Source organism: Neophocaena asiaeorientalis, unplaced genomic scaffold, assembly GCF_003031525.2.
Source record: "Neophocaena asiaeorientalis asiaeorientalis breed wild unplaced genomic scaffold, Neophocaena_asiaeorientalis_V1.1 scaffold418, whole genome shotgun sequence".
In the NCBI taxonomy this organism is placed as follows: Eukaryota; Metazoa; Chordata; class Mammalia; order Artiodactyla; family Phocoenidae; genus Neophocaena; species Neophocaena asiaeorientalis.
The window spans coordinates 2844040-2860478 of NW_020175731.1; the positions used below are offsets into that span (position 1 = coordinate 2844040).

Below are 16439 nucleotides of genomic sequence, written 5' to 3' on the forward strand. Positions count from 1 at the left end.
AAATAAATAAATAAACTTGAAAAAACTTAGTTGATATTACAAAAGGGAATGCAGCTTTTCTAGTCCTTTTGTCCTTTCTTATTTCATTGAAAATATTCATTGCACAGAGAATAAAGAATTGTATTTTCTAGAACACCGATTATAAAACATTGCAGACCAAAAAAGTCTAAACCTGAGTGCTGAAATATCTGTTGTTCAGTATAGTACTTCCTGTTTAAAAACAGGAAGTTTAAAACTTTCTTTTTAGGCAGAAAAGATGCAGTAAATGGAAGGCCAAATCTTAAATATGAAGCTTTTTTTCCCCTCACTTTGAGATCCCCTGTGATCATGTCATCTGAAGCCTATGGGGGAAATAGCAGAACTGGCATAAACTCTACCCAAGGGCAGAGTGATAGCACTAACACTTGATAAATAAAAAATAATAAATAATGTCAGCTTGTATAAAGAGAAACCTTGACTGAGCAGGGTTTTTAGTGTTTTTTAGTGTTGCTCATCTGTAATCGCATGTAAAAGCCAAACTTAAATGTGGTCATGTGCTGATTATCCAGTAGTAACTGAAAGCCTCATTGAGTGCATTTTTAAAAAAGATTTTCTCTAAATGAAAACATTAGAAATGTGTGGGGATATCATTTAAAAAACAAACTCCAAGTCTTTTAGAAACAAAATAATTACCCCCTAAGACTTGTATTGTCAGATTGATGTCTTTCAGGTTTGTTTATAGGAACCTAGGATTGAGAATGCCCAGTAGTGTTGATGAGATGTGGCCTTTGTTAGTCCAAAAGGGCTCAACTTGTGGATTAGTAGTATCAGTAATATTTACCCAGGATGATGTTTTTTTTTTAAGAAAATAAAACTGTCTAGTAGTAGTAAAATGAGAAGCTCTTAGTATCTATGAAAAAAGTTAATCAAGGTATACTTTTCTGCTGACACCAAGACAGAAATTTTAAGTATCTGGCTTGGTTCATACCTGAGTCAGAATCAGAACCAAATTAGAATCTGGCATCCCCTCTGCTTAGTGGTGTTTTTTTTTGTTTTGTTTTGCTTTTGTTTTTTAACATCTTTATTGGAGTATAATTACTTTACAATGGTGTGTTAGTTTCTGCTTTATAACAAAGTGAATCAGCTGTATATATACATATATCCCCATATCTCCTCCCTCTTGTGTCTCCCTCCCACCCTCCCTATCCCACCCCTCTAGATGGTCACAAAGCACCAAACTGATCTCCCTGTGTTATGCAGCTGCTTCCCACTAGCTATCGATTTTACATTTGGTAGTGTATATATGTCAGTGCTACTCTCTCACTTCATCCCAGCTTACCCTTCCCCCTCCCCGTGTCCTCAAGTCCATTCTCTATGTCTGCATCTCTATTCCTGGCCTGCCCCTAGGTTCATCAGAACCATTTTTTTTTTTAAGATTCCATATATATGTGTTTGTTTTTCTCTTTCTGACTTAACTTCACTCTGTATGACAGACTCACTACAAATAACTCAATTTCGTTTCTTTTTATGGCTGAATAATATTCCATTGTATTTATGTACCACATCTTCTTTATCCATTCATCTGTCGATGGACACTTAGGTTGCTTCCATGTCCTGGCTATTGTAAATAGAGCTGCAGTGAACATGTGGTACATGACTCTTTTTGGGTTTTTGGGGGTTTTTTTTTTGCTGTACATGGGCCTCTCACCACTGTGGCCCCTCCCGTTGCAGAGCACAGGCTCAGCGGCCATGGCTCACGGGCCCAGCCGCTCCACAGCATGTGGGATCCTCCCGGACCGGGGCACGAACCCACGTCCCCCGCATCGGCAGGCGGACTCCCAACCATTGTGCCACCAGGGAAGCCCCAAGACTCTTTTTGAAATATGGTTTTCTCACGGTATATGCCCAATAGTGGGGTTTTATTTTACATTTTGTTGCCTTTTTCATTTACCCACCAATATAAGTACATAATCTGAATGAAGAGAATACAAGAGTTATTTAGGAAGCTATTTAAAATTGATGAGGAAGAAACTCTAAAACTGCTCCATCAGGAAGTAGAAGATGAGAAAGAAATGAAAAATTACAGAAGAGAAAGGCAGAAAGCAGCCCCATATCAGAAAGAGTAAGAAAAATGTGAAGAGAAATTTAAAAGCTGGAGGCAGTTTTGAGACAGATCGAAAAACAATGTAGAAGATGTGAAAATGCTTTGCTCTGTTTGACAAAGTAAAAATGGATTGTTTTAGAATCGTAGAAAGTGTCACTTCCTTTTAAATATCTCTGTTTTTAAATTTTTAACCCTGGACAGTCATTGCTCTAACTTTTTGTTTTTTTGGTCTTAGACTTTGTTAAGTCGTCTTTGTGCATGATGGGTGTGGCACCCACATGGACTAACATTTATTGGTGTTGGCTTGTTGCAAGTACAGTATACTAGATTGCTTCAGATTTCTTTCATTAAAACAAGCATCCGCAGGCACCAGGACCCGAGGGTGCTGGCGGAGGTTCCCCCTTCCACGAACATACCTTTATTTTCTTGGGAAAGCACAGAGCTCCAGGTTAGCATATTTTATTTTTCTTTGCTTTAAGATGTTTCTTTTCTCTTGTTCAGAAGTAAGCACTTTAAAGGATCTTTTTGGACTCGCCAGCAATGGTAAGCATCTTCTCTGTTCTTGGTATGTGAGTTTAGTATGTCTGTGAGAGGAGATGCTGAATGAATGTTCTTGCCTTTCAGCCCATCTAGGTGCTAAAATATCTCTTTATTTTTAGAGCATGACCTCTCAATGGCAAAATATAGCAGGCTTCCTAAAAAAAAGGAGAATGAAAAGGTACGAATACCTACCTTCCATTTTTCACTTCATTTACTTAAGCTCCTTTTATGTTTCCCTATTGTGAATTTGTGGCATTGAGGGTGTCCTGATGAATTCTTTTTTTCTCCTGTACATGGATTTTTAAAAATAATATATTCATTTATTTATTTTTGGTTGCATTGGGTCTTCGTTGCTGCGCGTGGGCTTTCTCTAGTTGCGGTGAGCAGGGGCTACTCTTGGTTGTGGTGCATGGGCTTCTCATTGTGGTGGCTTCTCTTTTTGTGGAGTACGGGCTTTAGGCGTACAGGCTTCAGTAATTGCAGCACGCAGGCTCAGTAGTTGTGGCTTGTGGTCTCTGGGGCACAGGCTCAGTAGTTGTGGCACACGGGCTTAGTTGCTCCGTGGCATGTGGTATCTTTCAGGACCAGGGATCGAATCTGTGTCCCCTGCATTGGCAGGCAGATTCTTAACCGCTCTGCCACCAGGGAAGTCCCTGGATTTTTAAAATATTTATTCCAAATCTCATAAGTAGACTTCTTCTCTGTTCTAGCTTTTTTCAAACTGGTTTATTAAATGTCAACTTGGAACCATTGTAAAATGATAATCACATAATGATTCTAACTTAAGCTTGATAGCTCATATGGTTATCTGACTCACATATACTTGGGCACTTGAACTCCTTGCCCTGAATGTTGACTCTGATTTTTTAACTCATGCTCTCTAGCTTTTAGCTGCTATAGATAATATCGAATATTTTCAGGCATATAGCTTTTACTTCTGTTCCATGATTTCCTGGGAGTACCATCTTATGGGTGAACCAAAATATTTATGGCTTCGAATGCACGCTGCCATATTGTTTTCCTAAAGGATTGTAGCTCTTTGTAGTGCTACCAGCAGAAAGTATTGTCTTCACCCCAGTGCAGCCTCACAAACGCTGAGATGCCATTAATTTGGTATTTTTAATTTGGAATTTTTAAAAACTTGAGGTGGAATCTCATCTGTTTTTTATTTGTCAAAAAAATTGTTCTAATGAATAAACAAACATGTTTTGAAGTTGCATGCTCTTACAGGATTGCCACTTGCTTTGGACAACTTGATGTTTGTTTTCCTTCCCCCTTTTAACCAGGTGAAGACTGAAATTGTAAAGGAGGTGGCAGCTGCCCGGCGGAAACAGCATCTTTCATCCCTTCAGTACTACTGTGCTCTCAACGCGCTGCAGTACAGAAAGCGAGTGGCCATGATGGAGCCCATGCTAGGCTTTGCCCACGGACAGGTAGGGTGATCCCTTTCCCTGAGGCATCAGACCTAAGCCAGCTGTGGAGAACAGCGTGGCATTCTGCTGACGTAGCCCTTAGGGGATACTGAAGCATCATCAGAGAAAGAAACACAGGTGCACAGCCTCCCTAGAAATTTCTGAGATTCAGCACTTGGAGAGCTTCCAGAGGGGCTGGGTCATCATTAGTTGGACTTACTAGGCTATACGTGCAGGAAATGATGGCTTTGATCTCAAGACTCCTGTGGGGAGGAGCTGGCATGACCCTTTGTGTTGGATTCAGATGAAAGCCAGGCCTGGTCCAGTTTCCTGAGAAGCAGCTGACTCCCAGGTTGGTGGAGCTAGGCCTACAACCCAGGACTCCGCACGATCCTTTGCTGCTTGGTGTGGTAAGGGTCACCCTCAGCTGGGCTGTTCTTTAAAGATACGTTGCTGAGGTTATTGCTGGCACCTGGGCATCTGGGGCGTGGGGAAATGTTGCCATTGCCTGATGAAGTCCCTGTAGAATATTTATCTGGCTTCTTCCTCCCATTTCGTGGGCTACTACTGAACGTTTGTTTGCAGGGAGGCTCCAGTTTTGGGATGGGCCCTTGACCGTGCGGCACTAGCCCTCACCCTCCATCCCTGCCCTGCTTTAGCCCCACTTAGGTTGACTCCAAAACCTCACTTGGGCATGTGAGAAACACAGCTGGGAACCTTCTCTCAGTTGACAATCTAGGAACAGAAAGGAATGTGAGGAAGCAAAATGTTGAGAAGAAAAAAAGCAACTTAAAAAAACCCACCTGTGAGCATCTATTTTTTTAAATACATTTTTTAAATACATATATTTCAAAAGAATACAGTATCAGTTTCATTCAGGGAAAAGGAGAACAAGAGAGGATCTTTAAACATCTAAGCTCAGCTGTCTGTCTTCTTCATATGGTTATTTTATTGTTGAGTGATAGGGACACTAAGGTCAGCTTGGTGTTTTTAGAGGTAGTATTTAACTAGAGCAATAAAATCTTGCTGTGTCAACTGAGTAAAGCTGGATTAAACCAAAAGCTAGCGCTGTGCAGCTGTGGGCTTCGGTCCTCAGCAAATCCTTGGGAGCTTCCTCCGCTTCCTCATAATGGGCACTGTGTCCACACGTGTATACTCGCTCACTCTCTGTCACCCTCCCCTCTCCTGTTGCACCTGTGTCCCTGCCAATGTCCTTGCTTTGTTAGAGAGTGCCAGTACTCCTTTGCTCTCTCTGATTAATACCTCCTTTCACATCTGTCCTCCCTGATTGACATTTCTTGCCTTTGAAGCAGTAATTCCTGCTCAGTTGGAGACCCTGAGTCAGGGAGGGACCTGGACTCAGCATCTCAGAAGGATGAACTGCTCCAGGCCTGATGGATCAGTGCTTGGGGAGCTTGGTTGTTTAGAGGAGGGTCTTCACAAGTCCTAAAGGATGGGTTTGATACTGGCTGGTTTCACTCGCTTCCATGGCCAAGGACTCCACCACTTCTCCCAGCCTGGACACAGTGGGGAGGACAAGACATTGGGTGCATTAGTACTAGTGTAGCCCCTGTGCCTAGGAAGTCAGAACAGAGCACACCGTCATTGTTGGGTGGTGGCAGCATCGTTTTTGAGGACCAAGGATGGCATGTTTCATTTTTCATATGAAAAGTATGCAGATTTCAAGACAGAAGACGAAATAAAAATCTCACCCTGCAGACTTTTTCATCCTGATGAAAACTATAGTTCCTTCCTAAAGACCAGGTTGTTGTCTGACACCATGAATCTTTGGGATGATCCTAAAGCATCTGCTGTCCTACTGCCTCATCAGGCCTCTTTAACCAATGCCCATTGAGCATCTCCTTTGTCAGTTGATGGTCGGATGACCATAGTGCTTCCTACTGTTCACAAAGGGCCGTGAACTTAGGTCTTTGGATGATGTTGCACTGAGCGAGACTTCTCAGCACCACCCGCCTTAGTGGAGGTGGCTTGACTCCATTTCTTCCTTCCGTGGCCCTCATTAAAGAGGTTTCCAGTTAGACCATGATTCATTCCTCAGGCCTTCATACAAACTGAGGTTTTGTTACCTGTGTACAGGTTCATGAGAACACAAAAATGAACTCTAGTGTCATATTTACAGGGTGAGTACTACATAATGTGGCTGTAGAAGCCAGTGTCATATCCCTTCCTTCATCCGTTCATTCATCAGGTTTTTTTTAGGGATTGCATGAGCCCCTGCCCTAGGCATTTACAGAGTAGTAGAGGAGCTAAGACATGGACTTAGAGTATAAATTCCAAGGAGTTCAGGGAGGGGAAGGAGAGAAAAAGCCACCTTGATGTTGTACACTTAGAAATGTAGAATGCTTGTTTAACAGACCTTGATATTCAACATTTCAGGGACTCAGGATGGCATTTACAGTGTTGATCTCTGTATGGTTCAAAGATCATGGGGCCAGAACATCTTCCTGCAGGTATACCTTGCGTTAGGATAAGCACGATCATCGTGTTTCTGTACTGTGAAAACTAAGTACCTTGGTGTACACACTTCCCCAGGTGTCTGGGGAGCCAGGTGTAAGGGGTCAGACTGTGCTGATGACACCTTCTAGCCTTCTAGAGGTGAGAGGTCGATCTCCATGCCCACCACCCAGGGCCAGGGCTGCTTCCAGATCAGAATGCTGGGGAGCAGCAGGGGCCTTGTCCCCCATGTCCAGCACCTGTGCAGTCCTGCTGTGTCCTTCTCATACACAGTCACTTTGAAGTTGATGTCTGGGTTGGAAGAGCCTTTTAAGGGTCTTCTGCCCGGTCTTCCCTCTGCAAGATCGCAGCCAAACCACCATCCACACAGCCTGTGTTCAGAGCCGCACGTGGCTCGATGAGCAGGGGCAGTCGGTGGGGGCCTTCACTTCACTGAGAGCCGCACCTGCTTGTCTACTCCTTGCTGGTGCTGTGCATATCACTGGTCACCAGTTTAGCCCCTGGAGATGCAAAGGTGAACAAGACCTAATCCTTGCCCTCAAGAAACTGTTTACTGTCTAGAATTCACACAGGAAAAAGGCTGCTGATGATAATATCGAAATAATTATCAGTAGTAATTATGGATGAGGTGGTATGTACCAAGCACTTAAATTATCCCTGGTCTTTACTGCCTTGCAGCAAGTTAGGAGGCTTCACCCTCCTCCCTCTACAGATACACCAGGGGCTTTGGGAGTCAATCTCAGCCAGTGAGGTGGGGCTCAGCAGAGAGGCAGCAAGTGCGCGAGGAGGGGCCAGCCAGTGTCTGCGGCCCCTGTGCTGTTAGTCTCACATGTCATGAATTCTTCGATCACCTTTCTTAGACAATTTTCAGAATATCATAATTATATCTTTCAGATTAACTTTTTTAAGAAGGGAGCAGAGATGTTTTCCCAAAGTATGGACAGCTTCTTAGCCTCCGTTGCAGACATGGTTCAAAGGTAATGCTGCGCTCCGGTTTGCATCTCGTGTGCCTTTTGCCTCTCCTGCTGAATCAGTCTCTCTGGGAGGTGGGGGGAGGGCCCCAGAGAGCCCCCTGCCCCCTCCACTCCATGAATGCTCAGAACAGCGCCCTCCTCTTAGCTGCTGCTCTTTGTGTGGTTGAAAAGTCATGATTTCTGCAGTTCTTGACCCGTGTGGAGCCAGAGTCCTATCTACTACATTAAAAGACTAAATAAAAGATTATAATGTCCACAGGAGTACTTTCCCATTAAGTCCAAGTTCCTATTCTTAGGATCTCCTTTTGTTAATATTCACATTTCACATGCTATAAGCCTATGAGTCCAGTTTAGAAGAGATGCTTGCTTTTTTCTTTGAGAGCTAATGGGGTTAGCGGCCGGAAGTGCTGCAACTTTTCAGGAAACTTAACATCACATTGATTTATAATAGATAAATAAGGCCTTAAGCCTTTTTTTGAATTAATTTAACAAACTGCAGTTCAGCCTTGCAAATGTTTATTTTTAACAAATACAGTGTCATCTCTGCAGACTGTCCTGCCCACGTTTAATTAAGGCTGGGGCTGCCCTGAGTCTTCTGACTTCCTGTCATCAGCGTCTGCGGTAGTGAGCTCGCGGGAGGCGCCCAGGCGCTGCCAGCACCAGGCTTATTTCATTAACAGCGCAGACGTGTGGTTCCTTGAGTACTCCGCACGATTCCTGGAGTATAGAAATAATGTCTCTCTGTATATACGTGTGTAGTTGATAGGTAAATATACAAAACAAGTGTAAGTATAGGATTTTGTGTGGAAAAATGAAGAGAAAGTTGTTCATTTTCTTGAGGATGTTGCATTTCAAAATACCTTAAGGAGGCCAAGCAGTAAATTTATTTAGACAGAAGTTTCCGTAAAATGCTGAAGATAGAGAATGAATCCCAAGGAAGACCAGTGCTGAGCATCATACAGGCACGAGGGGAGAGTTGTGGTTTAGGGAAGCATATATTCCTTCCTGAAAGCCCCTGAGCTGTTTTCTTCCTGATCGTTGGATGCAGGTTAGATTTATAATTATGCTAGAAGGCAATTTGTGAAATCCGAGCTCAATTTCCTGCCTTTTAATTTGTTAGCCCCTGGGGGGTTAGGAGAAAGTGAGAGAAGGGAGCCTATTAAATTGTCATTTAAAAACCCTCTCTCCCTTGTCTCTCACTGTCTTTCTCTTACCTTCCTTAACTCTCAGAATCCCATGGTTTTTGTTTCTGAGAGAACTACCTGTGCTTCAAATTTTTTTCATGTACTAGATTTTTTTATTAACTGGTGGCAGTACATTCATGCCCATTTCTGAGATGCTGCAGTGTGTATCTTTCCACACATCCTGCAGCCTGTGTCCTCTCTCCTTGTCAGTGTCTCTCTGAGCTGTTACTAGGCCACCAAAGTGCAGCACCAGCTGTTCCCACAGTTTCGTGACTGGCGTTGAAAGCCCCAGCCACGCAGCCTGCTCCCGAGGGCCGGGTCTAGTTCTGTGAGTCGTGCTTCTGCTGCCTGACCAGGCACATCTTGTTACAGGGGCAGCAGGCAGAGCTCCCAGTGGAACCTGGGAGCACGGGAACCTCCTGGTTCAAACGGCTGAAGCATTCAGCTAAGAATTCTAGTTTTCTTATCCCTTACGTTGTATCCTGGTGAGTAGATAAGTACTGCTGCGCCTGTGCCACTAGGAGGGGTCTTGCTGCCACATTGCTGGGCATCAGCAGCCAGCCAGCCCGAGTGGCCAAGGAACAGCGTCTAGTGGTGGCTCTGGGCTCTGCAGTCCTTCCCAGGGAAGTGGATGCCTGGTCTCACTGCGTCAGGGTGTGAGAGGATTCAGAACCCAGCCTAAACCCAGATGGGTGGCATTTCACACCACCCCACAGTGCCAGGGGCTTTTCTTTCAGTCCCTACTTCACAGTGCTACACTTCAGGCTTTTTTCTTGGCTTCTTCACACACACACACACACACGCTTTTTTTTAAATTAAATGAAACATGATTTAAAATAAAAATCTTCGAAGGGAACAGTTGAAGGGAGTCACTTTTCTACCCTGTTCTTTGAGTTCTGGGAGGCTTGGATTAGCTCAGTTTTTTGTTTTGTTTTTTTTTTTTTTTTTTGCTGTACGCGGGCCTCTCCCTGCTGTGGCCCCCCCTGTTGCGTAGCACAGGCTCTGGCCGCGCAGCCTCGGCGGCCATGGCTCATGGGCCCAGCGGCTCCGTGGCATGTGGGATCTTTCCAGACCGGGGCACGAACCCGCGTCCCCTGCATCGGCAGGTGGACTCTCAACCACTGCGCCACCAGGGAAGCCCTAGCTCAGTTTTTGAGCCTCCCTGTATGGGTCGGGGAGCAGAGGGGGGACAGTTACTAAAAACTCCCTGGAGTTGTGTGCATGATGTCACGCTGGTTCACATGAGGGCTTTTCTGGGGGAGACAATCCTTACCTTTCATCAGATCGTCAAAGAGGCTTCTCACAAAAGCTGAAGGACCTAAGCGGTTCTGTATACTTCTGGCTCCCTCCGTCCACTCCTGTACAGCTTAACTTCTTTTTTCTCATTCCATTCTCAGCCTTGGCAATGACAACCCCGTTAAACTAACGAAGTTTGTTGGTGGAGCCCCAGATCGTTCCATTCAAACATCAAAATAGCCAAAATTAACTTGGACTGACGGCTTGCCTTAGGGTTGCATTAAACAGGATACAGGTGGTATACACTGTGAACCTCTAAGAGGAGCATCTGGAACACACAAGCCCAATCTCACTCACCTACAGGACGCTTTTGAAAGGAAGTGCTGAGGAGCTCACTCTGTAAAACGCTAGCCCGTAGGTTCCTCCCGATTTCAACATCGGAATTCAGTCCTACCTCCTTTACACAGTGGAGAAGTGGAACAACGCCTCTAGAGTTTGTTTTCTCGGATGGAGGGCCCATTTTGGCAGACTGTGTTTAGGACTGTCACCCAGGCTGTCGCCCCTGGGTGGGGTAGCTGTTGAGGCCTCACGTTATGGGGAGAAAGCTAAAGCTTCCAGCTTTTCCACGCCTCAGACCATGGGCAGACGGGCCGGCCAGCCTGCACCGTCTCAGGGCAGTTGTGTGGCTCTCATATAAGGAAAAGCATTGCTCTTGGCTTTGCTGTTGCGCCTGGGTACCACCTCCTGGTCACTTTCCGGTCTGCAGTGGCCGTCCCCACCATTCCTGCCTAAACCGGGGGGTGGGGGCCACGAATGACTGCCGTTTCCTTGCCTTTCTGGCTCTTTCGCAGGCTGCCAGCACATGCGGCTCCTGAGGATGGGTTCATCTTCTAAAACTTGCATCGACAAGTCTGAGCCTGGATACCACTGTGTCAACAGAGAAATTATTTAGCTGGGTTCAGGCATCGTCCAGTGGTATTCGTTATGCTCTGTTGGTAGCAAAACAACAGTCATATAAACCATTTAGTAGCACGAACCGGAGTCCCTGTGATCTCCAGCTTTCAGAGCCTCAGGTGGAGTGTCGTGCCCCCCTGTGTGAGGCAGGAAGCCACGGGGAGGCTCCACCATCTGCTGTGACAAGTGACTGACCGGACACCTTCTGTCTCAAGCATCCAGGTGGAACTGGAAGCGGAAGCAGAGAAGATGCAGGCATCCCAGCAAGAATTACTTTCTCTTGAGGAAGCTGTTTACACTCCAGATTTTGATGTGGCTGCACCCCAGATCAACAGGAACCTCATCCAGAAGGCTGGTTACCTTAACCTTAGAAAGTGAGAGTTCATTGCCTGCCTCTTTTTCTAAAGTCTGCGTTCCCTGGGAGTGGCTAAAAAGCCCCTGTTAAGTGCCCCATCAGAGGGCGGGGGTGTGTGAGGTTGGGTTATAGCTCCCGCCACAGCGCCCCTCCTGCCTGGGACATAGGAAGTGTCTGGGCCCAGGTCCCAAACTGCACTGAGAGATGGGGCTTGAAACAGTTGTGTGAGTAAGAACCCAGTCAGTGCGTAGACTCCCAAGACACCACAGGCCGCCCCTCCCTGGTCACCATGGCCGTTTGACATAGACTGCTCTTAACTGTCATCATCCTAGACCATTGAGACCCTTCCCCAGACCCCCTGATGGGTGAGAGCAGTGTGCCGGTGATGCAGCACTGAGGCCAGAGTCTGAGGGCCAGGAAGCTTCCAGAATCATCTAGGTTCATATAGACTGAACCCCATGTTTAACCCTCAGATTTCAGATGTTCACTATGAATTAAAGAGGTACCCAGGTTTGACTGTGTCTGAGAGCAGGTGGGGTTGTTGTCGGGTGTGGTGGTGAGCTCTGACTTTGGTCAGACGTCCTGGCCCGGCTGGGCCCCGCTGCCCTGGCATTTCATCTGTAAAATAGAGCTGAAGATTGCATCTACTTCATAAAGTTGTCGCAAAGATTGAGTGAGGTAATTCCTAGCAGGTATAAGTACTCAAATGTTAGCTGTTACCATTATTGAGGCAGGAAACCTAGTGCCCCATACATAGTCGCTACTCAGTAAATACCGAATCGAATAAATATATTTGATATCCCCCAAATGGAGGGTATGTGAAGAGGTGCCAGCTGTTTTCTTACCAGGTTAGAGCCTTTCAGAGGTCTGTAAAGCTCGTTGACATCACAAGCCAGAGGTCTCCTTTAGTTCTGTACAGATAGAAAACTCCACAAGGTTCTGGTTTTATTTGCCAGGAACTAGATTTTTCTCTTGTAAACAGCCCACAGAAGAAGCATAACACGTAGCTGGAGCAGAACCCAAGCTGGTATAAAGTGCCCAGGGTTCTGGGGTGTGCGCTGTGGCCGGGGTAACCCTGGTCACTCTAACTAAGAGCAGTTCAGCTCTGTGTCTTAGAGAAATGATCTTCCAGGTTTTCAGTTCCCGATGGTGATGGACTAATTCTGTTTCCAGCTCCCGGCTTTAGAAGCCAGAGACTGGCTGCAGTGGGGGTGGGCGCCCCCTGCCCCCACCCTGGAGTTGGCTGTGGACCAGCCTTTCCCGTCTGAGCAGAGCCCATCAGCTCCCAGCTCATTCAAGCTAACCTGTGCCTCTCCTGCTACTCTTTGCACTTGAATTCTTTTCAGAGAAGTTTTGCTTTAATGTAAAGCAACACATTATTTCTAAAATGCTACGAATACCCATAAAGAGGCAGCAAGACTGAGGTGCCTCTTATGCTTCCTAGGACTAATGAGCTTTTCACAACACAATTCTTACAGTAAAACAGGGCTGGTCACCACCACCTGGGAGAGACTCTACTTCTTCACCCAAGGCGGGAATCTCATGTGTCAGCCCAGGGGTGCCGTGGCTGGAGGCTTGATCCAGGACCTGGACAACTGCTCAGTGATGGCGGTGGACTGTGAAGACCGACGATACTGCTTCCAGATCACTACTCCCAATGGAAAAGCGTAGGCCACACGGGTTTTATGTGGGAGGAAACAGGTGCAGTGACCCCACTTCTGCCAAGGGCCTCCTAGGTCACTCCTCTGTGCCAGCCCTCCACAGGGGAGGCCCCGTTCTGGGTGGTGTTGACCTTTCGGGAGGGTGGTTTTATGTCCTCTTTAAGCAAGCACACAGGACCATATGGAATCCAGCCTGCCTTATCTAAGAGGTCCCAGAGAGGATTTGTCTGTGGCTATGGAGAAGAGGTGACTTCCTTGTGTAAGACGGCGATAGGAGCTGTTTGTCAGCGGAGACTCAGAGAGAGAGGGGTGGGGCTGTAGCCGCTCCTCGTCTGTTCTAGACAAGCCTTTGTGTCCACATCATGGGGTTGGGGGGCTGACGGGGAGAGTGGGTGCCTGCCTGAGGAGTCCGCTTCCCCAGCTGACACGGGAAATGTGAACAGGACATGCCGCTGCAGCAGTTATTCGCCAGCACTCTGTCCCCACATCTGCCTTGCACCTTGGGCCCAGGAGAGGCCATGTTTGCAGAATGGCAGCCGTGCATCATCAGTAGATCCCATCCCAGTGGGACCCCCCCTCACTTAGAGCCGTGGTTTCAAACTGCTCCAAGGAGTTTGGAGCCCCATGAAGTGCTCCAGGCTTCACCTGCTTGAGGGGGAGGAGTGGCCCCGTTCTCAGTCAGAGCTGCTCTGCTTGCGTTTGCTTTCTCTGTTGGGCTTCTGAGTTGAGACTTTATTTGAAAAATAGCACATTCACGGGGAGGGGGCAGCGTTGGTATGATGTAGACCATCTCTTCTCCCAGAATGGCAGAGCATCTTTAGACATCATCCTTCCTCTCTGGGTGATGGTAAATGACCTGGGAACGAAGCTTCTGGATTCTAGTCACAGTCCCAGGCAGTTACTTAACTCCTCTGGGCCTTGGTTCCCTCAGATAAGAAATAGGGATAAAATCCATGTTCCCCACCTCTCACAGATGAGGAACAAAGGGACTGGCAGGTGTGGAGTCCCTTTAAGAGTGACGCCTTCGCAGAAGTAGAGCAGAATTATTTGTATCTTATTCCTGGCCCGCTGCATGCAGATATTCAGTCACTGAGGTCCAGGAAGCACTTACTTAGATGTACTTTATTTCAGGGGAATAATCCTCCAGGCGGAAAGCAGAAAGGAAAACGAAGAGGTAAAGGTTTTGTTTGTTTCACTTCTGTTCTAGTATAGTGGGTGACTTTGGGACTCAGCACGTTTTTTAATGTCCTCTACAGTGGATATGTGCAATAAACAACATCTCCAGACAGATCTACCTGACTGACAACCCAGAGGTAATTCACGGCTGCCCTACATGCGTCTCAGCTCTTTTCTCAGTGTGAAGGGTAAGCGTCCACCTCTTGGAACTGAGCCTGTCTTCCTCTGGATTTTTAGGCAGTCGCCATCAAGTTGAATCAGACGGCTCTCCAAGCAGTGACTCCAATTACAAGTTTTGCAAAAAAACAAGAAAGCCCTTGCCCCAGGTAACTAAAGGACAGAAAAAAACTAGCTTTTGTGGAGCCAAACTGTGTATTAGGGATTTCACCTGTACTAGGAATTTCATCTTTACAGCACCGTGGTGTTCAGCCCTGTTGTACAGAAGCAGTAACTCTGACCAGGAAAGGGTAAATACTTTGCCCGTGTTCACACCACAAATGAGAGGCTGAGTCAGAATTCAAAGCTGTCTGCTTTCAATGTCCACCTCCTTCCCCTGGACCATGCAGCTGCAGCCTGAGCACATAGGACATGCACTGAGTATCTGCTAGTCAGGAGTTCTCCCCACATTTCGTATCAGCATCAACAAAATCATGAAACCAAAACAAAATTTTTTTTAAATAAGGAAGAAAATCACCTTTTATGTGTCCATGTTATGGTGCAGACCTTATCATATGTGCATTTATTTCACATATATATTTTTCATATTTTCACATTTTTCATAATTGTTCCTTTACACACTATCCATCATTTATTGACTATTTGAATATTTAGTTTGCTTCCCCTTCCTTTGTTTGCTCTTGTCGTTTATAGTGAGCATTTTCACACATACAGCTTTCCTCTTGTTTTGAATACTGCTTTAGGATTTATTCCAGGAATGCCATCTTAATGGGAGTTTCCATTTGATTAAATAATAGAAGGCTGTATTATCTGTTATGCTAATGAAAGCATGGCATCACAGGGCAAGTTGAAATCATGACTGTATTAGGCCTCCATCTTTAGTGGCATGATAGAAAGAATCCCGTTACATGTTTTACAGATACTGTCTAATGACTCCAGAAGAAAGTTGTCAGAAAGCTCAGAGTGGTTGAGTAACTTCCCAGGGTCTCAGTGCGGTGCAGTGTGGAGCCAGCGCTCACACACCCAGCCCTGGGACGCCAGGAGGAACGGCCCGAGAGAAAGCAGAGAATAGGCTGAGTCCGATGGTGAAAGAACTAGGTGCCCTGCTGAGGAGCCACAGGCAGGGGAACAGAACTGCAGGCTTTGACAAGAGGGGAGGCATAGTCAGAACCGGCTGGAAAGACTGCTGGGCGGCACCTTCTGGGAGAGAGCGGGTGGGGCAGGAGAAGGGAGGGCAGCGAGGCCCCACGGGATGTCCCTGTGATAGTAGCTGTGAAACAGAACATGAGAACCCGAGCAAAGGGAATAAAAATGGGGACGAGGCAACAAGTCTGAGAACACTCCAGTGCCATAATTTAAGGGTAACAGTTTACACAAAAGTAGCATGTTTACTAAGAGCAGCTTTAAGGAAAGCACTTTATAAATGGAAATGGAAATACACATCCGGCCAGTGGGGCTAACCTGTGAGTACTGTACTGGGTAAATGTGTCTGTCTGCTCTCTGTAAAGCCACACGAGTGTTAGAGGGACATAGTGGAGAACCCTGCACTAGACTTGGAGTTAGGAGACATGGTCTTAATAACAGCTCTGAACACAGCTAGATGTCCTTGAGTGGGTCGTCAGCACTCTGGGCCTCTGTCTCCTCAACTCTGTGATATAAGATGAGAGAAATCAGACCACCTCCAAGGCCTCTTCCAGCTCTAAAATGCTGTCTTTCTGGGGTGTAATCAGAAGGTGTGATTGGTTTTCTAAAAAAACAGTCTGCAGCTCAGATTTATTTATTCAGTAACTGATTTTTCTCCTCTGTTCTACAATAGAATAAGTAAATCACATTCTTAGAAAGGAACCCATAGAAGGGATACAGAAGAATCCCTAGGAGAAAAAATGACTGTAGCCAGACAGCCGAATCAATGCAAAGATCGGAAGGGTGACAGATGTGGCTGCCAGATGATGGCCCCAGAGCAGTGGAGGGCCGGGCTAGCATCTCTCTTAGGGTCAGCTCATTAGGAATAAAGAGATGTTTTGATGACAGTGGGAGAATGAAGCAGAGAAACTCTGTTCTTGGGAACAAACTGCCGTTCACTTCCAAGCAGATTTCCTACGTGGCCTTCCCTCGTTCTGCAGTTACTTATATGTAATATTCATTCACTTATCCAGCTGTTCAACAGATGTATAAGTTTCCAGGTGCTGAGCTAGATCGTGAAACTTACAGA

At 46.1% G+C, this 16439-nt stretch overlaps 1 protein-coding gene across 2 annotated transcripts in view; it reads left to right on the forward strand.

The window, feature by feature from the left end:
• Positions 1-16439, forward strand: part of APPL2 (adaptor protein, phosphotyrosine interacting with PH domain and leucine zipper 2) — a 53017-nt gene that overhangs the window by 24018 nt on the left and 12560 nt on the right. For both annotated transcript variants that reach the window (XM_024732120.1, XM_024732119.1), the window contains exons 6-14: positions 2585-2626; positions 2743-2801; positions 3910-4056; positions 7405-7487; positions 11074-11232; positions 12692-12880; positions 14006-14048; positions 14131-14187; positions 14288-14376. In XM_024732120.1, coding sequence (XP_024587888.1) covers positions 2585-2626; positions 2743-2801; positions 3910-4056; positions 7405-7487; positions 11074-11232; positions 12692-12880; positions 14006-14048; positions 14131-14187; positions 14288-14376 — 868 coding nt within the window. The remainder of the gene's footprint in view (positions 1-2584; positions 2627-2742; positions 2802-3909; positions 4057-7404; positions 7488-11073; positions 11233-12691; positions 12881-14005; positions 14049-14130; positions 14188-14287; positions 14377-16439) is intronic.